This window comes from Zingiber officinale, chromosome 2A (genome assembly GCF_018446385.1).
Source record: "Zingiber officinale cultivar Zhangliang chromosome 2A, Zo_v1.1, whole genome shotgun sequence".
NCBI lineage: Eukaryota > Viridiplantae > Streptophyta > Magnoliopsida > Zingiberales > Zingiberaceae > Zingiber > Zingiber officinale.
This window is the reverse complement of record NC_055988.1, coordinates 178,207,984-178,230,943: the sequence shown is the minus strand read 5'-3', so window position 1 is coordinate 178,230,943 and position 22,960 is coordinate 178,207,984. Positions and strand designations below refer to the sequence as shown.

Here is a 22,960-nt window from a genome sequence, read left to right as displayed (position 1 = left end):
TTAGAGCACAGTCATGTATAGGCATGACTGTGCTCTAACAAAAACAAACAAAGTTTACTAGAGTTTCATTAGAAACCCAATGGAAGGAGGATGAGTTCTTTGGTTCGCAAATTGCAGATCAAGGGATGATCTATTTTTTTAGACCCTTGATTTGAATGGACTCCACTTATTTAAAGATGAGATATATCCAAATCAAGGGTCCTCATGCAATGGATCATTCCTTGATCCACAATTTACGGACTAGAAGATTTCTAATGCAATGGAAGACCAAAGCTAACAATCTCCATGAGGATTAGCTAAGGAAACTCGTCCTAAATGGGAAACATGAAAAGAAATCAATTGGGATGGAATGTCAGGGTACTTCTGGTAACTCCGAGGATGAATCTTCTACATCTCAAAGACTCAAATTGATGTCGAGCAGCTCAAAATGCAGATGCAGAAACTCAAAAAGAAATGAGGCATGGGAATGCTGATAAAGGAAGAGAACTGATGCAGATGCTAGGAAGACTCACTGAACAGCTTGATGATATAAAATCCCATGTTACCAAAGCAGACACAAATTTTGAGTGTCATGGAGAAGATGATTATTGTGCAGAAACCTATCTTCAAGAGGTATGTTCAAAAACTATTGCTACCATTAATGCAACTCCCTTCGTTGCTAAATGTATCCGTTGCCACAATTCTGTGACTAACGCGAATAATCGTATATTTAGGGTTGCCTTGTGCGAAGGCAGACCGGGTGCTTGGGTATTGTTGCCGTGTGCGAAGGGTATTTCTCTCTCTCTCCGGTGGTTGTAGATCCGGCGGCTCGGGTGCGAAGGAAGGCTGGGTGCGAAGGTATTTCTCTTTCTCTCTCTCCGGTGGTTGTAGATCCGCCGGATCTATGACCTAGAGGCCAGATCTTTCACTCCGGTGTGTGCTAGAGGGCAGATCCGGCGCCCAGCCTGGTCCAGCCGGGAAGATCCGGCGGCCCAGCCAGGCAGATCCGACGGCCCAGCCGCCCGATCTGTGGCCTGCACAGCTCCAGCGTGCTCAGATCCGGCGGGCCACTGGATCTGCCATCCGCAGCTTGGTCCAGCCAGAGAGATCTGGTGGCCTGGTCTGCGTAGCCCTATGGGGTGCGGCCTCTGCACGTCCCGGTGTGCGATGGGCCGCTGCCCCTGCGCGGCCAGGCTGCGCGATAGGTCGTTGCCCCTGCGCGGCCCAGCCGCTCTATTTTGTTGCGAGTATGCTGATTTTTATTTTTTTTATTTTTTAACAGTTCGTTTTTTTTTTACAGGTTCCTCATGTAGAGGATCCAAATACTCTGGAAGAAACATTTTTGTAAGTTTTTTAGGTATTCTTCTATGTATTTATAAATGTCTTTCCTTCTTTTCAATGCAACGACTGGACTCCTTATACTGATTTGGTGCAGTAGATTTTTATAAAAGTAGGTCTGCAATCATTAATTAGTGATTAACTTATATAATTATTATAATTAACTAATTAATTAATTAGTTAAGAAAATTGTGTGTACTTACATTGGGGAAAGATAAATCAAGAAAGAGATTGCCCCTAATAATAGGGAGCATTTAAAAAAAAATCCATGATAAAAGAAATAAAGAAAAGATTGAAAACCAAGATTAAGTGGATGATTAGCATTTAATTAATTACCTAGTATTCCAAATAGAATGAGTATAATACGTCCCATTTCAGGGTCCATCTTGATGCTTGAGAGCTATTGAATTAGAAGAACAATTAAGGGGGGAAAATGATGCAAAAAGATCTTCTAAAAGGAAGAAGACAAGAAAAACTTATAAATTTGTGTTTTCTTGTGTTTCCATCAATGGTCTTTTCTATTGAGTGTAGAGGCATTTTGTTATGAGTTATTTGCTAAATTTAAGAATTTTGTTAACTCTTTAACAAACTAAAGTAAAAGAGTGATTTACTTAGGATGCGTTTGGTTTGCTAGATTAATTAATTTATTAGACTGTTAATTACAACATATTATAAGTCTCAAAGGATTATGTGTATATATATGGCAGTTGGAAAAAAGAAGTTGACTGTGAATTTAAAAAGTGAATGGATATAATGGATTAAGAAAGTAATTAGAAATATGAAAAAGAAAGTCTCTTAAATTGTTTTGTGAAAATTCTTTATGAATTTACTTTGGCTCAAAATTTTGATGGCATAATATAAAGGGTTGGCTTCCCAGAAACATGGGAATTTGTTACTGAATTAATGACCGAATCAAATTTTAATTAACAATTGAACCAAGTTATTTGATAATGATGGGTTGTTATTAGATAACGATCGAACATGGAAATTTTGTTTTATTTTTAATTTTCTACTATATTATTAGTGACTGAGTTTTAAAATTGGTCCCTAATATGATGATGTTATTCACACTAAACTGTACTAATAAATTATTATCAAGCAATCATAATGCTTTCAATGAATCAAAATATCATGATTTTCATAAACATATAACCCCAACATTTGGTTAAGCTCCCAGACAAACTATCAAGGAACAGATATCATCTACATGCTAAACAACTCATGATCTTTAAAAAGTTTTAATACGTTTGGAAATGGCAAATCCTAAATTGGTTCATCATCATCTTTAGTAAACTGTATGTGTCCCAACTATTCAGGATTGGTTACATAATTTGTATGCCTCCATTAAGCTTTATGCGCCAAGAATGCATAAATAATACCTTAAGAATGAAAATAATAACAATCTGATACTTTGTCGCATTAAAGCATCACAAACCATTAGTATTTTTATCAAAATTGTGCAACAGCCAAAACAACAAATATTTTTTCTTGCACTATGTAAGCAGTGTCTCTTGGATTCTTTAATTAATAATTATATTTTACTCTAAATTATTTTAAAATATTATTTTTGCTAGACAATTGACAATTATTTGGTTTTGGCAATTATTTGTTTTGTTTATTCATTATGATAATAATTATTTGGTTTATAAAGAAGAGTACCATTGATTGAAATCGCCTTTTCAAAACAGCGAGTAGAGGAAGAAGTGTTGACGCATGATGTCTGTTCGGCGCCACCAACGCATACCAGATCTCAAGTTACTACTTGGATACTTGCGCAACCGCTGCCAGCCTCCGTCGCTGCTATTGCAAATCCACGCCGCTCTCATCACCACAGGCTACCTCCTCCCTTCCCCATCCTCCCACCCCGACGACATTCCCATTCCCGGGCGCACCCCCACCACCTTCGTCTACAACATCCTGATACGGGCTTACCGAGGCCTCCCCCATGCATGTCTCATTCTCTTCTCCCAAATGCTCTCCCACGGCGTCCTCCCTAATCACCACACGTTTCCTTCACTTATAAAAGTCGTCGCCGCCACCTACTGCTGTACCTACTCCGTCCCAACCCTCCACTCTCAGGCCTTCCGCCGCGGTCTCACCCTCGACGGATTCATTAACTGCTCCATAGTCGACTTTTACGCACGTGCTCATGATCTCGATTCTGCACGAAAGACGTTCGATGAATTATCCTATCCGGACTTGGCCTCCTGCAACTCGATCCTCCATGCGCTATGTCTCCACGGCAACCTTGCTTCTGCTCTTAGGGTGTTCGATAGAATGGTCGATAGAGACATTATTACGTGGGCAAGCCTCATCAATGGTTACGCCAAGAATTATGAGTTTCATTCAGCAATTTCCCTCTTCAGACGATGGATTATGCAGAAGGATGTTCCTTTGACACCGAATGAAGCTATGTTGGTCGGCGCCCTCTCTGTGTTCGCCAATTTGGATGGTCTCGATGCTCAATTGAATGGCCGGGAGATTCATGGTTACATCATCCGGAATGAAGCCCCTTTGACAGCATTCCTAGGGACTGCATTGATCGACATGTACAACAAGCATGGCCTTTTGTCTTATTGCACGAGCATATTTAAAGCGACATTGGAGAAGGAAGTCTGCACTTGGAATGCAATGATCTCGGCTCTTGCTTGCAATGGTAAGGCGATTGAAGCCCTGATCTTGTTTGAAGAATTCAGAGCTGCAGACATGCATCCCAATCACATCACATTTGTTGCAGTTTTATCTGCTTGCTCTAGACAAAAGTTAGTAGAAATTGGTTTAGAGTGGTTCAAGGCGATGTATTCCAGATTTGGAGTGGTTCCATTGATGGAGCACTATGGGTGTGTAGTTGATATTTTGGCCAGGGCTGGTTTCTTGAAGGAGGCAGTTGAGTTCATCAGGAGGATGCCTTTTGAGGCTGATGCATCAGTATGGGGTGCACTTTTGGGGTCTTGCAAGGTCCATGAAGATGCACAAATTGTGGATAATGTGAGGAAAGAATTGGCTAGACTACACTTTGGGAGTTCCAGTCGTAATATGATTCTCAGGAACTTATATGCTGCAGCTGAGAGATGGAACGATGCTGCAGAGCTAAAGATTGCATGGGAGAAATCAGGGATGAGAAAGCCCACTGGGCATAGCTGGATTGTTTCTTGAAAATATGTTGGAAGAATGTAACTTTGGATACTTGGGCAAACCAAGGAGAAACAGACTTGGTGAAATGTACCTTCTGGCAGTTAGTATCGCAATAACTTTGGTTAGGTAAGTTTAGCAGTAAGTCTGATATTTCATTTTGGGCTTTGAACAATCTGACTTGACCTTTTGAAATGCAGATGGGAAATGCCTTGCACTCTTCCTCTGAGAAATTTGGTCATGCTCCTGCATCTAGGTATGCATTCCCCGAAGCAGATTTTATTAAATAAAATTGTAACAAGTTAGAACGTTTGAACCTTCACATTTTCAGTTATGCATGCACATATTTAGAAAAAGAGAAAAAAGGAAGATGGAATAGTATAATGGAAATTCAAATCTGGGAAGATGCCTTGCCCCTCCCCTCTCTGGCTCGATCTGGGTGCGGCGAGGTGTGGCAGGGCTCCTCAGCCATGGCCACGAGGCCGGGCACATCATCACACATCTGCACTTTTCTTCTCTTCTATCTGCCTTTGTTGATTTTGTTTGGCTAGGTGGTGGATTAGATAGTGGCGATTGAGTTTTTCGGCACAGTGCTGCGTTTCTTTGGGTTTGGAGTGGGGTTCGCCTTCGGCTTGGTTATAGGTTACTTCCTGTTCATCTTCTCCCAGCCCACCGATGTCAAGGTGCGATGATTTTGGTTCCTCTCTGGACAGTTTCTTTTGCTTCTTCTATATCTTGGTTTTCTTTGCAAGAGTTGCGGTTGTTGTGGAATTATGCTCGCTCTTTATGAAAAAGAAATAATAGTGGCAATAAGAAAAATGATTCCTTTCTGGATTCTTTAAGATCAATACAAGTTTGAACGAACCTGTAATTTGACTTCTTTATAGAATTCCAAGCTGTGACTTTTTGTTTTCTTCTTCCTGATGAGTGATGATCAAATCTTTTGTATAAACATTTTGAAAATGTGTAGACCAAGGAATGTTATGATGATACAATAAACTTGTACCACTATGGATGCCCTATGGATGCCCACAATTTGTTTCTGTAGAGATGTAGCCTTATTGTGATGTGATCAATTTTATGTTAAGGAAAAGATTATTGGTTGATTTATGATAATTATAGTCTACCAGTCATCCTCTATAACATCTTTTTCAGGATGTTTGCTAATTAATTGCAATTCATAAACAGAATCATCGTTTTATCTGTTTTTTTTTTAATTCTAAACTAGACATTACTTTTTTGTGTAGTGGAAGCTTCCCAAATTTTATACTAGTTTTTCTAATCTTAATCACACCAATTTTGTCTTCTTTCACCTCTGTTTGATATGCGAATATAAATTAATGTATATTGAAAAAATATTTGTTTTTCTTGTTTGGCCTACTTAACATGCGCATCCTACTTAATCGCGATCTTAGGCTGAGTCATGTAACATGTGCAGCTCGACTTAACCCATCTGCAGCAGTCCCTCTTATTTGACCTTCTTCAGTTTAAGTTCATTAGTGAACTTGACCTAGAGACCAAAGCTCTCCTAGAGGCAGCTCTGATGGAAGGTAACAGAGAAAGGGAACTAAAGATCCTGAAAGCAACAAAACAATCCTTGACGTATAATGATATTTCCGAGGTAAGATATGTTACCCATGATATTGTTTTGATCTCAATTAATCATCCAGCAATATCACTCCCATTATAAGATTCCCTCTACATTGTACTACTAGGATTGCGAGCAATGTGCTAGACCAACACACCATGATACCACGCTTCATTGTAGTGTGATTCTAGCTTTGTGTCTGTAATAGTTCTCGTGTCCATGATCTTTGAACCTCAGTTTCAAAGTGATGCAAAAGATGACTGCTGAAACACCTCCAACACATGTAGATTATGCATTTGAGATTTTTGTTTAAACCTTTAGTGGTTGAACTTTATTCTTATTCTTTAATTGGCTTGATAAGTTGGGGGACAAAACTGGATTGAACATTTGATGCAATATATTTCAGTCTCATGATAAGAAGTTTTTTCAGGACCATGATGCTGAGCTATATTTGATCTGCTTCTACCGAGATTGCAACATGGAGGTCCAGGACTGCAAGCATCAGATGTGTGCCCATTGCATACTTGCCTTGTGCTGCTATGGCAAGTCCAACCTCACAACCTTGTGTTTGCCATCACCTGTCTGTCCCTTTTGCCCAGCAACATTTCAAAGCTGGTGAAGACCATGACAACACCTCAAAGACCTCAAAGTACAGGAGGCCAAAGAGGAGGACCCAAAATTGCATCGAGGGAAGTAGTAGCTTCAGATATCTCTCTTCAGCTATGGGATCACTTGGAAAAATAGGAATAACTGATACCAGTGACATTGTGGATAAGCTTTAGGTCTATTGTAGTTCAAAATGGTGCAAACAAGTTGTTCTAAAATCTGAATCAAAAGTAGAAGAAAGTCCAACAGTTTTTGTTCGGTAAATGCTACATGCTATGTTGAGCTACAAGTGATGCCAACTATTCTGAAGAACACTATTGATGCATTCTTATCGTATAGTAAAATCCAGTACAAGCCATGAGTGTGCTTCAAGAGGAAAGAACTGGTACAATTGGTGATTCAGTGTCCGAGTGCACATTGATTGAGGAATCTTCTGGGCGTTGGCGATCATCATGTTTTTTCTTCCATGCAACTGAGCATGGTAGATGGGCCTATTGTCTCCCTACTGTGTTTTCACTTAAGCTTATTGACACTTGTCACATGTTCTTTCACCTCTGTTTTTTCTTCTAGTGTAATAAAAAGATTGGATACATTGTATTTGATTGTGAAAATTAATTAGATTTTGTTGTTATTGGGAAAATATTTTTGTTGTGTTTGAATGTATTGTATTTTTAATACATTTTTATAATATTTTTGGAGATAATTTGTATGTGAAATTTGTTTGTGTTTTTGATGTTTGTTTGATGTATTGTTTGTTTTACATAGTTTGTTTGTGTTGACATGTATTGGAATTTGTTTGATGAATCGGAATTTGGCTGATTGAAAATTTCAGTAGTTTGTGATAAATTTTGCAATGAAAATAAACTCGTTGCAAAATTTGGCAATTTGTGATGAAATTATTTTTGTGGTTGATCTGTAATGTTCATCCTCCTGGTAAACTTTTTCATTATTATGTGCGTCTCTTTTGTATTAAGTTTCTTGGATTGTCAATATATTCTTTGGTTTCCAAATTTATAGTGTTGAAGATATTGATGTTTTTCATTACTATCTGTCTCTTTTGTATTAAGTTTCTTGAATTGTTAATATATTTTCTGGTTTTCAAATTTGTCGTGTTGAAGATATTGATGTTGCTGGCTTCAAGGAACCATTGTTCATTTCCATAGAACAAGAAGCATTGTTGTGTACCCCCCACAGGAAAAAGATAAGTGTGACTGGTTTGGGTATGAGCTGTTTAACTCTATTGAAATTTTGTTTTTCTTTTCTATATTCCCATAAGTTATTTGTGTTTCATTCACCTATTTTGTTGTTTAGTTGTCCTTGGTTGATAATAAGAACTGTTTTCTTAGGAAAGGAATGATGTGGTGTTGTCTTCCATAGCTACACTTGGTTTTTGCTACATTTTTACTACTGTGTATTTAGTTACCTAACATTTGAAACTTTAAAGCTTGGGTTTTTATAAAGTCTCAGACCCGCTTCATTTCCAATATAAATTTTTGTTTGTTCAGCTGCAGTTGTGAAGTTGAAAACTTTGACAAGTTCTCTTCTAGTAGATGAACACTTCCCCTAGATTCTTGCCAACAAGAATCTGGTACGAATTTTATTATTTTATGGATTTGTTTTTGGGTTGTTTTAGGCAAAGCTTATTTTATGGATTTGTTTTTGGGTTGTTTTAGGCAATATGATAAAGTAAAATCAATGGAGCAAATTCGTCTACTCCCATAATAGGTATCTAAGAAACATTGATATTTTTTTATAGAGTGTATTTAGAGATTTGTGAATACTTTTTTGGATGAAGTTGGTCAAATATGTCTTTTACAAATATACTTTTAGATGATATTCGATAGATATTTATTGTATTTATCCCTGATGTAGATACAAGTTCTTTAGCTGTGAGGTTTGTTGTAGCATCATCCTCTGTCGGTAGTCATATGTATATAGGTGGCCAAGTGATCGAATCTGCCATACTTAAGTGGCAGTCCAATGCATCCACTGAGATATCGTCTGTCATTTGACAGACCCTCAGCTGATCTATCAAACTGTCAGCATGTAGTTGTCTATCATCCATCTATCCATGCTCTCCCATAGTGCTGATCTCTAAACTGTCCTCTGTAAAAATAGATACTACACATATATAAGTCATCCCAAAATGTATACCCTCACATCTCCCAAAAAACTAAAATATATACACCCCTCTAAAAAACAAAATGTATAAATGTAAATCCTCACATTTTCATAACAAAATGTATACCTTCTTATCTTTCAGTCTCATATGTATAACCTCGCCTTTCACATCTCTCAAACCAAAATATCTATCCTCTCATCTGACGACTAAAAAAAGTATACCCTCCCCAATCATAACTCCAAAACTCTTACCACTCAAAACTAGACATATCTGGTGTAATAGCCAGCCCTCAACGCAAAAACCTAAGTGTTGGCTCAAAAGGAATGTCATGCATCACTAGGATGGTGTGCCATGCATCAAAAGGTTTTTGTTTTTTGCATTGATGGATGACCTAGTCGTTTATGCCATAGATCATGTCGTGAAGATGCATTATTCACTTTAGGAATGGATGGATTTGATGGTGTAGAAGAAGATGTAATGAATGCCATTATGTTGTCTCCCCAAATCAATCATCTTCTTCGTTGACAAGTCCTTAAAAAATAAAAATAAGGAAAAAAGGTGAACGAGAAATTTAAAGATTTGGTCATCTTACTAACCGATAATAAGTTGAGATAAATGGATGACACGCAAAGGACATCTGTGATAGTAAGATCTAAACTAAATTTTGCATATCCAACTGAAGTAATTTGTGCTTTATTTCCATTAGGTAATCCAACGGATGAATATGAGGATATTTTTGTGTCTAGTAATAACTTGGATGATGAAACCATATGATCTGTGGTAGCACTATCAATAATCCAATTCCCAGGAGTTTTTGAATTAATATAGCATGAGGATGAAAAGGGATAATTGAACTTGCAACATTTACCTTTGGTTGAGTTTCACCCTTTTTAAGAGAGCCAAGAGTTTTGGATATTGTTCATGTGTGAAGCTTGGAGTTGACTGAGAATTCTTTGCAAAAGATTCTTTCTTTCCTTTATTCTTCTTATGTCCAGGGGGAAGCCATACCCTCCTAGTTCTGAAGATCGCTCCATCTCAGATCTAGGTAATGACGAATGCCAGCGACGGATGAAGAAGATGGGCGGAGCTTGATGACGGCGTAGCCTTTAATTCTATCCAGATTCAAATAAAATCTTTGACTCATCTCCAATCTCCTCTTAGCTCCAACCAATTAAACATGGATTTGCTTGTGCATATATATATCAGCTTTGCAAAGGAATTAGCTGAACTGATCATCTTATCCAAGCCTGCTAACAACTTTACAACTTCTTTTTCTTTTGTATCAACCTGAATAACTATAAACTGTGAATTGCATAGAGACCTCCATTAGAGCATTTGATGGGTTTCTCTGGTGCTTCTGTTAAGGATTATATTATAGTATCTGAACCCATACAAATTTGATCTTTTTTGGGAGAGAAAGAGTCCCAACAACGCTGGCTTCCATTATAGGTTGGGTTGCTCCTGTTATCAAATTCCATTGGAATTCCATCTCAATTTCACTTCGTCTGATCACTTTATAATTAAGAATAAGACATTATTGCTACTCCAATTATCTAAATTTATGTATCCTTCAAAACTAAGTTCCAGATAATAAAATCTTAATACTACAACAGTAGTGGATTCATATCTGTAGCCACACTCAATCTGTAATTATAATATTTAAATACATTAAAGTCATCTAGATTGAAAATTGCACAATTAAAAAATACATAACAAAATGAAATTATACTGACATAGGCTATAGCAACAATATCGATCTTAATATTTACTATAGCTTCGGAATTCATACGTAGAAAAAAACTAAACGAAGCTATCACTTTCGAAAATTGCTAAGTAGATGCATGTTCTAAATGATTTTTAATTTATACGCAAACTAAATTTTTTATGTTGCAATTTATATTTTTCAGGGAAATTATATTTGCAACAACGGAGATTATAAGGTTTTTCCGTGTACCTCCCATACAGTATCAAAGCGTGCTGGCGTTGATTGCCATCCAAGCTCCAATCTTGGACTATGTATCCAAGAAGAAGCAATTAGGTCAGTGTTGTTAAATGTCAACTCCAACCCAAATAAAGGATAAAACTTATCCAATAAAAGATAAGAGTTATAGATAAGATTTGCTATTTAATTATTTGTTTTTCTAATAGATAAAGATGACGACTTGGTAAAAGATAAAATTAAATGTGTGGTCAAGAGTGTTTTTCTCATTTCATGGATAAGAATTAGAATTTCAATGGCCAGAATTTAATTTAATTGAACGATCCAGATTGTATGAAGAGTACTATAAATACTCTACCTTGTATTTAGTTTCATTGATCAAATCAAGTATCAATTTGTGAGTCAAAGTTTTTTATTTTTCTTCTTTGTCTTAGAATTGTGAGTGATCCACAAAAAGGTGTTGTAGTGTTGTTATTGTTAGTGTAAGGCAAGTAATTTATTTACTTGTTTGTTGGTCCAATTTTCAACAATTGGTATCAGAGCCAAGTTAATCAGGGATTATTCTTGGTGGAGCTATCTTAGATTGTGAGGAGTTTTATGCTTTACAAGTTTTTTAATCAAACTTGTTTGGTATAATCAAAGCTTTTCGCCGTGATGGGGGGGCCTTCAAGTAGTAGGAGGTATCAAGAAGCTCAACAACAAAAACTACAACACGTGGGCAACATGCATGGAGTCTTACCTACAAGGTCAAGATCTTTGGGAGGTTGTTGGTGGTAGTGAAGCTACGCAGCCGGCAGAAGACGCCAATGGCATTTTGCGAAAATGGAAGATTAAGGCAGGTAAAGCAATGTTTGCCTTAAAGATCACAATTGAAGAAGAAATGTTGGAGCACATCCGAGATGCCAAAACACCAAAGGAAGTGTGGGATATCTTTGCTACACTTTTTTCAAAGAAGAATAATACAAGATTGCAACTTCTGGAGAACGAGCTATTGTCAATAGCGCAATGTGACAAGACGATTGCCCAATACTTCCACAAGGTGAAGTTGATATGTCGCGAAATTTCAGAGCTAGATCCATCAGCTCCTATTGGGGAAGCAAGGATAAAAAGAATAATTATTCATGGTTTGAGACCAGAATATCGAGGATTTATTACTGCTATACAAGGATGGCCAACACAGTCATCGCTTCTTGAATTTGAAAATTTACTTGCAGGTCAAGAAGCTATGGCTAAGCAAATGGGAGGACTCTCACTAAAAGATGAAGAAGAAGCGCTCTACCCCAACAAAAATAAAGGCAACTTCAAACGGCACACTAGTGGATTTAAAAAGGATGGCGATAAAGGTAAAAAGCTATCATGGGAATGGAGGCTCTCGTCCAGGGGGAGTCTCGAAAAATTATGGTGATCGTAAAAAATTTTCTGGCGAGTGCTACAATTGTGGGAAGGTGGGCCACATGGCAAAAGATTGTTGGTCCAAGAAAAGGTTCGTTCAAAGCAACACTGCTACTTTCAATTCTAAAGAGAATAGCGAAGATGGTTGGGATGCTGAAGCTTTGATGGCTACGGAGGAAAAAGACTTGGCTCTCACAACAACGCCAGAACAGATTGACTACAAAAATGATTGGATCGTGGATTCAGGCTACTCAAATCATATGACGGGTGATAAAGAAAAATTGCAAAACTTATTTCAATACAAAGGAGCTCGTATAGTGGTTACAGCCGACAACTCAAGGTTACCAATAGCACATGTTGGTAAGACGGTAATTACGCCTCGATATAATTCTAACCAAGTGCCTCTTCAAGATGTCTATCATGTCCCAGGAATGAAGAAGAATTTACTGTCTGTGGCCCAATTAACATCTTCAGGTCATTATGTTCTATTTGGTCCTGAAAATGTAAAGGTATATCGAAACCTCAAAATTTCAGAAACACCAACAATGGAGGGTCAACGATTAGAGTCGCTCTACGTGATGTCAGCAGAGTCTGCATATATATACAAGACAAGAAAAAGTGAGACAACAGTTATATGACACATGCGGCTAGGTCATGTTAGCTATTCCAAATTAAACATGATGATGCAGAAGTCGATGCTCAAGGGACTTCCTCAACTAGACATACGAATAGACACAATATGTGCAGGATGTCAGTATGGTAAAGCACACCAATTATTATATCAGGAGTCAAACTTCAAAGCAAAGGAACCATTGGAGTTAGTTCACTCTGATGTATTCGGGCCTGTTAAGCAGTCATCAATTGGTGGTATGCGGTATATGGTGACATTCATTGATGATTTCTCAAGGTATGTGTGAATTTTATTTATGAAAGAAAAATCTGATACCTTCTCAATGTTCAAAGAGTTTAAGCAGTTAGTCGAAGGAGAATTGAGAAAAAAGATATGTTGCTTGCGCACAGACAATGGAGGAGAATATAGCTCAAGAGAGTTCTCTCAATACTTGAGAGAAAGTCGAGTATATCATCAATACACTTGTGCCAACACACCACAGCAGAATGGTGTAGCAGAAAGAAAGAACCGACATCTTGCAGAAATTTGTCGAAGTATGTTGCATGAGAAGAATGTACCTGGACGTTTTGGGGCTGAAGCAATGAGGATTGCAGCTTTTATCATCAATAAACTTCCTCAACCAAGGTTAGAATTTATTTCACCCTTTGAGAAGTTATGGAACAAAAAACCTACAGTTGGCTACTTTCGAGTATTTGGATGTGTATGTTATGTATTTGTTCCTGATCACTTACGAAGCAAGTTTGACAAGAAAGCTATTAGATGCATCTTTGTGGGATACGATAGCCAGAGAAAGGGGTGGAAATGCTGCGATCCAACAAGCGAAAGATGTTACACTTCACGAAATGTAGTGTTCGATGAAGCATCTTCTTGGTGGACCACAGAGAAGGAGGTCTTGCCAGAATCTAAAGACCTTGAAGATAAAGTACAACAAAAGATGAGGGAGCATATAGTTCAACTTCAATCAGGTTCAGATGAATCAGGAGGTCCAAATGATAATGATGCAGAGCAAAGAGTGACTCAGATTCCTTGGCAAACCGGCATATATCAACATCCAAATGAAGAAGAAAGGCCTAATGAAGTGGAAGAATTAACTCCACAATCTCAACTCCGAAGGTCAACAAGAACACGAAGGCCAAATCCAAAATATGCAAATGCAGCCATAGTTGAAGAAGCAGTAGAGCCTAAGACGTTTGAAAAAGCATCACAAAGTTCTGAGTGGATGACAGCGATGAAACAAGAGATTGATGCACTGCAACAAAATCAGACTTGGGATCTCATACCAAAACCAAGAGATGTGAAACTCATTTCGTGCAAATGGGTTTACAAAATAAAGCGTCGTCCAGATGGGTCAATTGAAAGGTATAAGGCACGATTGGTAGCTCGTGGCTTCTCTCAACAGTACGGACTAGACTATGATGAAACGTTTAGTCCGATGGCGAAACTTACAACTGTACGAGTTCTACTTGCACTTGCAACCAACAAAGATTGGAATCTGTGGCAAATGGATGTGAAAAATGCTTTTCTTCATGGAGAATTGGATCGAGAAATTCATATGATCCAACCAATAGGTTTTCAGAACCAACATCATCCTGAATATGTATGTAAACTGCGGAAAGCGCTCTATGGATTGAAACAAACACCTAGGGCATGGTATGGTAAGATTGCTGAATTTCTAACTCAGAGTGATTATTTAGTAACATCTGCAGATTCTAGCCTATTTGTCAAATCAAATGAAGGAAAACTAGCTATCGTGCTTGTATATGTTGATGACTTAGTCATCACCGGTGATGATGGATCAGAAATTCTTCAGACAAAAGAGAATTTATCAGTCCGATTTCAAATGAAAGAACTTGGACAACTCAAGCATTTTCTTGGTTTAGAGATTAACCGCACACAAAAAGGAATATTCCTTTGTCAACAAAAGTACTCCAAAAGACTTGTTGAAAAGGTTCGGAATGCTCGACTGCAAACCAATCTCAACACCTATGAAATCAAATTTCAGAATGTGTGCACATGAAGGAAAAAGCCTAGAAGATACAACTATGTATCAAAAATTGGTAGGCAGTCTCATCTACTTAACCTTAACTCGACCTGATATTTCTTATGCAGTTAGTGTAATAAGTCGGTACATGCAAAATCCAATGAAGCCTCATTTGGAAGCAGTTCGACGAATACTAAGATATGTGAAGAGCACAATTGATTATGGTCTTGTGTATAAAAGAATTGGAGACTGTAAGTTAGTTGGTTACTGTGATGCTGACTATGCAGGAGATCATGACACCAGAAGGTCAATAATTGGTTACTTATTTAAGCTTGGTTCTGGAGCAATTTCTTGGTGCAGCAAGAGACAACCAACTGTATCATTATCAAGCACTGAAGTTGAGTATCGAGCAGCAGCAATGACAGCTCAAGAAAGCACATGGTTGATTCAACTATTAAATAACCTACATCAACCAGTTGATTATGCAGTTCCAATATATTGTGACAATCAATCGGCAATTCGTTTGGCGGAAAATCCGATATTTCATGCAAGAACTAAACATATTGAAGTGCACTATCATTTTATCAGAGAAAAAGTTCTCCAAGAAGAAATTGAGATGAGACAAATCAGTACAGATGATCAAGTTGCAAATTTGTTCACAAAAGGCTTGAGCGCCAGCAAATTCAAAAGGTTTCGTGATCAACTCGGCATAGTACAAACGATTGGTGTTGAGGGGGAGTGTTAAATGTCAACTCCAACCCAAATAAAGGATAAAACTTATCCAATAAAAGATAAGAGTTATAGATAAGATTTGCTATTTAATTATTTGTTTTTCTAATAGATAAAGATGACGACTTGATAAAAGATAAAATTAAATGTGTGGTCAAGAGTGTTTTTCTCATTTCATGGATAAGAATTAGAATTTCAATGGCTATGATTTAATTTAATTGAACGGTCCAGATTGTATGAAGAGTACTATAAATACTCTACCGTGTATTTAGTTTCATTGATCAAATCAAGTATCAATTTGTGAGTCAAATTTTTTTGTTTTTCTTCTTTGTCTTAGAATTGTGAGTGATCCACAAAAAGGTGTTGTAGTGTTGTTATTGTTAGTGTAAGATAAGTAATTTATTTACTTGTTTGTTGGTCCAATTTTCAACAAGGTAAATACTATTTTTTAATATTTTTTAGAAGCACCGGCTAGCTACTACATAGACAAGAAGGAACTTTGAGAAATTCAACAACTTAACCGTATTTGAGAAATTCAGTGGCACTCCCAATAGTTTCAAAGACATTTTGTTACAAAATCAAGAATGTTTCTTCAATCTCAGAATTCTGTATATCAAAATTCTGTAACATTTTCTTAAGGAAGAAATATTATGTAATCAAGAAAGCTTCCCCAACAATCACATTCATTTGGTTCTCCAAACGACTAAACACTTGTCTTCTATATTTTTCACTACCATGGCACAAAAATCACTTGGGGGCCTAACCCTTCTATATTATATATCTTTACTATTCAAGCCTTTGTCTAAGGATATTCGTCGGCACCCCTCTTACGGTGTGCACTTGTTTGGGTGACCATCCGCGGAGCACAAACTTGATCACCCAAAAATTTCTGGTAGCATTCTCCCTATGCTGGTGACGTGGATTGTCCATTGAAAATGTGATCACTCTGTCGCTGCATATGGCTCAATTTTTGCTTGATAGAATTCTTTACTTCTTCTTCCTTCTTATCTACAAAGGAAATCAAATCCTTGATGCTAGTTAATCGTGTTGGACGCTTCAAGCTGCGTTCGGGTTCGAGCTTTGCATCTTCGTCTTGGCTACTATACCTGCTATATTGGCAACATATTCTCATGAAGAACACAATGAGAGCCACCAAACATGCAATGCCACAAATGAGAAAAAGGCCCCAGAAGCTCCGGAGGCTGAGCCGGTTGGCATCGATCTCACTTTCTTGTGAGCTACACCCTGTGTGTTGTAACCATTTGTCATGGATCCTCTGGAGATCACCATTTTCTGAGAGTGCCAAGATCGCTGTGGATAAATCAATTGCAAGTGGTGAATCTCTTGGAAAGGCCTGTTGAGCAGAAATGATGATTGTCATTAACACAATAGACTTCATGCTGTTAGGGAATCATGATAGATGTGTAGAAATGGAACATCTCAACACTTACAAAACCCCATCCATTTTTTGTGAACTCCTGGCCTACTGGCCTATATTTGCAATTGGTGGACATGAAGAGCTCAACGTAGGCAAACTCATCAACTATCGCAGCAACACCTCCATTTTTCGGGCCAAGCTCAAGCGCCCTTTCATAGGCTTCTGGGTTATTCAAGGACACTAGCCGGGATTCAGCAATATTAAGCTCTTCCATCATATAATTTTTCGCAAATGACCCTACCTGGTATCCGATAGGATCTGAACTAGAGATCAAACTATCAAGTCCATGGATACCCGAAGAGAGTTGCTGAACTGTGAGGATGGATGTTAAGCTTGCAGTGTAGCTAGAATTTATTATCAACACCACGAAAAGCCAAATGATCAGCACAAACCTCCCCAGGGTGCTCACAGTGTTCTCTCCTGGAAGTACACAGGCGATATTAGAAATGCATGTTCAAAATGTCACAAGAGTGTATCTGCAAATTTTCATTAAGTGAATCAGACATAATATTTTTACTTACTGTGAGAAAAGAACATTGTGGAGAAACTAAACCTGCAAAACATAGTTTTACTTGAGCATCATATTAAACAAGTCATACTAATAATATTATGGCATTCACTGACCAAAATATTGTCACAAGTTGTTGTCTTGGTGATCCACGGAATTCGGTATTTGAACGATGCTCGAGAATCCATACTACGGCTCCCACAAAAAGAAAGAAAGCCCCTGTCACACACCACATCTGTACTGAAAAAGGTTTTAGGAAAGCCCAAGGACTTGAAGATCTCTCTTTGACTGGTGCAACAATGACGAGGCCAGATTCTATATATGGCTGTGTAAAGTCTACAATTCTTGTCCTATTCGTCACGATTGATATATCCCCAACAGCTGCATCAAAGTACTAAAGAGCATATTGATAAGTTACATGATTAGAGAAAGTGCAACAAAAGCTGCAAATTAAATGAAATCATCTTCAAACTAAACTTGTAATTCACAGAAAGAAAACATAAACAATATGTAAAGATACTTACATTTTCATAAACCTTTTCCACTAGATCATTGTAGCCAGGATTTTTAATGCCATCTCCAAACAGAATAAATGAATATGGAACAGGATAGGGCAACAAGTTGATCGCAGCTTTAAACACATCAATGCAGTATCCTTGTACACCATCAGGGCTACTGTCTTTTGATATGAATTCCTTATAACTTGTACGATAAGGAACTCCAATCCGTATCGGCTTTCCGTTGTTTGGGAACACCCAACCTCGAGGCTTTGTTGTTGTTTCACCCGGCCAAATGGCATTGTAGAGCAGTTGGTTACTGGTGGGCGCATTCAGCGATTTGCCATAGAGAACTTCAGGAACAACAACTGAAAAACCAGAGTAATTAGACCAGAACCCAAGTGTTCGTAGGCCTGTCCCACCAATATTGAGTATTTCATAAGCCGGATGGATTAGATTGCCCTCAGAATCAAATTGAACTTGACCAGTGACACCTGTGAAGTTGGTTAGCAGCAATTTCTTGAGAAGTTGTTCACCACCATCAAAGTACTTGAGTGAAGTTAAATGTAGCGAGCTTCCATTTGCATCATGTAATCTCGGATCATCAGAGAAAGAAAATGTCTCTCCTTCTCGGAGGAACTGGTCAATAGCATGAGCAAGTAACCAAACAGAATCATAAGCATACAACGCATAAGTATTCAAGCTTGAACTTGCATTCCCACTCCTAACCATCTGACTCCATCTGGTCACAAATGCTCTCTTCAGATCAGAATCTGCTGTATGCTGACGAAAAACAATGACCCCTTGTATAAGGTTCATGGTGTCAAAATTTTGCGGATAAGTTGAATCTAAAACCGAAGCAAGCCAATCTGAAGCAATCCACACATAACCACTACCCATCATTCCTAAAGATTTGGCTAGCGAAAAGACTGTGAGACCGGAATCTGGGTTTACATGTACAACATAAACCCTGGATTCCATGAGATTTACTTGCACCAAAACGTCCTTGATCATGGTTGCATCAGCATGTGGAGGAAAGGCTGCTTTGTAGGAGATCTTAGAGCGTTTAGTTGCTAGAGCATCATCTAATGCGGTTATTCCACCTCTACCATAATCATCATCCACAAAAATGGCAATGGCTTCTCTCCAACCATAGTTGCTAATTAGATCAGCTATTCCATTCATCTGGAAATAGTCGCTCTGTGTTGTACGAATCAAGTAAGGATACTGCAGAGAAGAAAGAGTTGGGTCTGTGGCGGCAAACGTGAGCAAAGGTACATGGAGTTCATTGACAGCGTGAGATATAACATGAGCAATCCCAGAGGATTGTGGTCCTATTATAGAAACCACCTTCTTCTCCATTAGCTGCAATGCTGAAATAGCAGGAGCTTTGCTTGTCAAAAACATTCGTTATGATCATCCTGCAGCTGAAATATTTCTTAACTAAAATATATATATTTTCCAATTTTGAATTTTTAAAAGCAAAAAAAAAAAATATCTGCAAATTTTTTTTTGGCATGGTTGTATATTAAAATTTATTTTGATACCACAGATGCGTAATCTTTCTCAAAAGAAAAAAAAATGAAAATTTATTCGTTATTATCATTAAAAAAACAAAACTGTTTCACAAACTGAGACAACCAAAAAACAGTCAAACTCCACAGAAATAATGCTCTCTAAAATCCCTAGAACCCTAGATCATCAATTGAAACAAACAAAAGATAGTTGTTTCATAAAAAGAAAAGCAGTTTCACTCACCCTCAATAGTTCCCAGAAACCCACTGCAATTTGTGTCTTGCGCCAGCAACTTGAGCTTCGTCCATGCGAGAACGCTCGAGTTCCTGTTTACATCGTCCACAGCGAGCTCAATCGCCAACCTCGCTGCCCTCCCGATGTAAGAATTAAAGGTGAAGAGGGCGCCTATGCTGATCTCGCTCGGCCTGGTGGTGGAATTTGTACTGTTGTCGCCTGCAGCCATGGCGCTCGTCACAGCAACGCAAAACCACAAAGCAAGGAGAGAGCTCGAATCCATATTCAACAAAAAAAAGAGAATAAAAACGAGTTTATTTTTCGAGCGGTTGTAGCTCTAAAATATGGTAGAAGCTAATAAACAAACGTTCATGAGAAAAGGAGATGACTGAGAATGATGGAGACTCAAGTAGCCTAGCCATGAAACATGTCGCCTGAGTCATTTGAGCAGGTGACGAATTGGGAAATTTTGTCTTATCATCCAAATTTTTAGTTTCTTTTCGAAATTCCCCTAAACTTTCCGATTCATCTTTTTACCCCGAAGATTTCCATTTCTACTATTGAAATACAAAATAATGAAGGGGGTGACTAGACTGTTCCATGATCTAGTTTCTTGTGTCAATGGCGATGAGAAAGGTCGAAACTCCAAATACAAGTTGGCATAAAATCTAGTCAACACGAGTAACTTAGATACGTATTAGAGTCAGTATCTTCTATTCGTCGTTGATACCGTTGACGTCGGTCCCACTTATCATGGTGGGTGAACTTATGGTTTGCTTTGTCTACTATTTACTAAAATAATTTAATTCTTTTGAATTAATAAACGAAAGAATATTTTCAATATTATAGGGTCATTTTGAATAATGAGCCAATTGAAAAATCAGGAGGCGTTTGGTTCTTTCCTAGGAATAGGAATCGGAATGGGAATCATTGTATTGTGGAATGGGAATGGGTATGAGCATGGATATCACTCTTAAAAGTAATGTTTGGTTAGTTGTATATCTTCTATCGGAATAAATCAAAGTTTCCTTTTTTACCCTTAAAGAAAAATAAGAGAAAAAATTAGATGTGTGAAAAAGATAAATGTGAGAGAAAAATATGATGAAAGAGAATGATGAGAGAGAAAGTATTATGAGAGAGAAAGTGTGATAAGAAAGAATGAAGAGAGAGAAACTGTGATGAGAGAAAATGAAAAAAGAGAGTGTGATTGGAGAGAGCATGATGAGAGAAAGTATGATGTGAGAGAAAGTATGATAGGAGAGGATGAAGAGAGAGAAAATATAGTGAGAAAAAATGAGAGAGAGTGAGGAGAGAGAAAGTATGGTGAGAGAAAAAGAGAACAGTGAATATGATGGGAGAGATTGAGGAGAGAGAAAGTATGATGAGAGAGAAAGTGTGTTGAGGAAAAAAGGAGTAAGTGTGATAAGAGAGATTGAGGAGAGATAAAGTATGATGAGAGAGAAAGTGTGTTGAGGAAAAAAGGAGTAAGTGTGATAAGAGAGATTGAGGAGAGATAAAGTATGATGAGAGAGAAAGTGTGTTGAGGAAAAAAGGAGTAAGTGTGATAAGAGAGATTGAGGAGAGATAAAGTATGATGAGAGAGAAAGTGTGATGAGAGAGAAAGTGTGATGAGAGAAAAAGGAGTAAGTGTGGCAAAAGGCGAAAAAGGAGTAAGTGTGATAAGAGAGATTGAGGAGAGAGAAAGTATGATGAGAGAGAAAGTGTGATGAGAAAAAAGAGAAAAGAGAGTGTGATGGGAGAGATTGAGGAGAGAGAAAGTGTGATGAGGAACAAAAGAAGGAAGAGAGTGCGATGGAAGAGATTGAGGAGAGAGAAAGTGTAATGAGAAAAAAAGAGAAAAAAGAATGTGATAGGAGAGATTAAGGAGAGAGAAAGTGTATGATAAAATGATGAGAGAGAAACTATGATGAGAGAGAAAATATAATGAGAGAGAATAAGGAGAGATAAGTGATATGAAAGAAAAAATAAATAAATATATTTTGTATTTGATATTAATGGAAAAAATTTTAGTTTTAAGTCAAGGGTATTTTTGGAATAAGGGAATATTTTGATTGATGAAAATAGGGTAATGACTCATTGAAGGGGAGGTACATGGGAATGAGTCATTACCCAATTTCAAGGATTCATTCCCTTATTTGTATTCCTATTCCTATAATCCAAACATTAACAATGGGAATCAATGATTCTCATTCCCATTCCCCACTCCTATTACCCTAAATCAAACGTCCCCTCAATATTTTGGAGCACAATGTAGATAGTACTGAGTGATGACGCTGAGCTGGTTTGGCTGCAGCACAGCCAATGAGAATGTAGTCGTCGGTGGAAAAAGGATTAAATAAAGAGCAAATGGATGAATATAAAAAGAATAATTTTACAAATTGGTGGAAAGATTTGGAATCTACTTTCTCTGATTTGATAGATTCACAAGCATTAATCAAAGCAGAGTATTCTTTTCTCCTTTTTTTTTTTAAAAAAAAAGTGAATTATTTAATATGATTTCTTCAGAAAATATTTTTAGAAAGTAAATTATTTATATGATTTTTTCAGAAAATATTTTAGAATACCAACATGAAAATTTGAAAAATATACTGAAATAATGTAGGAATCACCCATGTGGCTCTAATTAAATGCACTTAAAGAAGTCGAATAAATATACAAAAAAATATATAATTCATTTATGACTTGATTTGTGCAACTGTAAGAGTATTTTCAATACAAGTTTTGAGAGGTTTGTAAAATTAAAAAATTTTAATAAAAAAATATGAATCATTATAGTTTTTTTAAAAAATGGAGTTTGTAATTAATGATAAATTAGTATTGTATTGTGATTTATAATGGAAAGAGTTATATAATTTGTACTCATGGTGTCAAATAAAAAAAATAGATTTTGAAAATCATGGAGTTAATTTTATATTTTGTTATTTTTGTTCCAACTGCATTTCCTCCCAATGAAAACTTTGAAATAGATCTGCCAACTACTACCACCATTAACCGTACGAACATCAATTTAATACTCCATCAAACAACGTGGGCTCCGACACACTGTTGAAAGAGACAAAGAGTAGTGGCCGGTTGGTTTTTCAAGTGGCAAGATCTCATATCACGTTTTCCTCCACACGTTTGAAAGAGTAGTGATCATATCTATCTATCTATCTATCTATCTATCTATCGGTTAGTTATAGTGGAAGTGTTCATATATATTACGTGGCCAAATATGTTCCACGTTGTCAACACCACTGTAACTAAGTGTCAACGTTAATATACATTGTCAACCAAACTTGTTCTTTCACGACGGCCGACCTTTTTTAAA

The 22,960-nt window shown here is 37.3% G+C and overlaps 2 protein-coding genes and 1 long non-coding RNA gene across 6 annotated transcripts; 1 reads left to right on the top strand and 2 right to left on the bottom strand.

Moving 5' to 3' along the window:
• Positions 1-309: 309 nt before the first annotated feature.
• LOC122043499 (putative pentatricopeptide repeat-containing protein At1g10330) lies at positions 310-7,359 on the top strand. Of its 3 annotated transcripts, XM_042604133.1 has the most exons (8): positions 310-612; positions 714-837; positions 1,280-1,323; positions 3,006-4,578; positions 4,650-4,705; positions 5,001-5,132; positions 5,888-6,070; positions 6,468-7,359. In XM_042604133.1, exon 4 carries the CDS (start codon positions 3,031-3,033, stop codon positions 4,471-4,473), a length of 1,443 nt encoding a protein of 480 aa, XP_042460067.1. In that variant the 5' UTR covers positions 310-612; positions 714-837; positions 1,280-1,323; positions 3,006-3,030; the 3' UTR covers positions 4,474-4,578; positions 4,650-4,705; positions 5,001-5,132; positions 5,888-6,070; positions 6,468-7,359. The 3 variants fall into 3 exon arrangements, with proteins under 3 accessions (XP_042460067.1, XP_042460065.1, XP_042460066.1); XM_042604131.1 differs by having other exon boundaries at positions 4,650-5,132; XM_042604132.1 differs by having other exon boundaries at positions 1,280-1,336; positions 4,650-5,132.
• A 2,083-nt stretch (positions 7,360-9,442) lies between these two features.
• On the bottom strand, positions 9,443-10,847 carry LOC122040339. Its single transcript, XR_006128586.1, has 2 exons — positions 10,720-10,847; positions 9,443-10,226 (listed from the first exon to the last, which is right to left on the bottom strand). It is a non-coding gene; the product is annotated as an uncharacterized LOC122040339 (long non-coding RNA).
• Positions 10,848-15,976: 5,129 nt separating this feature from the next.
• On the bottom strand, positions 15,977-20,029 carry LOC122043498 (glutamate receptor 3.4-like). 2 transcript variants are annotated; one of them, XM_042604129.1, is made up of 6 exons: positions 19,639-20,029; positions 17,908-19,253; positions 17,500-17,777; positions 17,397-17,428; positions 16,889-17,295; positions 15,977-16,791 (listed from the first exon to the last, which is right to left on the bottom strand). In XM_042604129.1, exons 1-6 carry the CDS (start codon positions 19,910-19,912, stop codon positions 16,342-16,344), a joined length of 2,787 nt encoding a protein of 928 aa, XP_042460063.1. In that variant the 5' UTR covers positions 19,913-20,029; the 3' UTR covers positions 15,977-16,341. The 2 variants fall into 2 exon arrangements, with proteins under 2 accessions (XP_042460063.1, XP_042460064.1); XM_042604130.1 differs by having other exon boundaries at positions 17,908-19,307; positions 19,639-19,779.
• Positions 20,030-22,960: the final 2,931 nt, after the last annotated feature.

Coding starts and splice junctions, on each gene's coding strand:
- LOC122043499 (XM_042604133.1), top strand. CDS start 3,031: ATGATGTCTGTTCGGCGCCACCAACGCATACCAGATCTCAAGTTACTA.
- LOC122043498 (XM_042604129.1), bottom strand. CDS start 19,912: ATGGATTCGAGCTCTCTCCTTGCTTTGTGGTTTTGCGTTGCTGTGACG. Junction 19,254..19,638: donor GTTTCTGGGAACTATTGAGG/GTGAGTGAAACT, acceptor CTGCTATTTCAG/CATTGCAGCTAATGGAGAAG. Junction 17,429..17,499: donor CAACTTGTGACAATATTTTG/GTCAGTGAATGC, acceptor TATGTTTTGCAG/GTTTAGTTTCTCCACAATGT.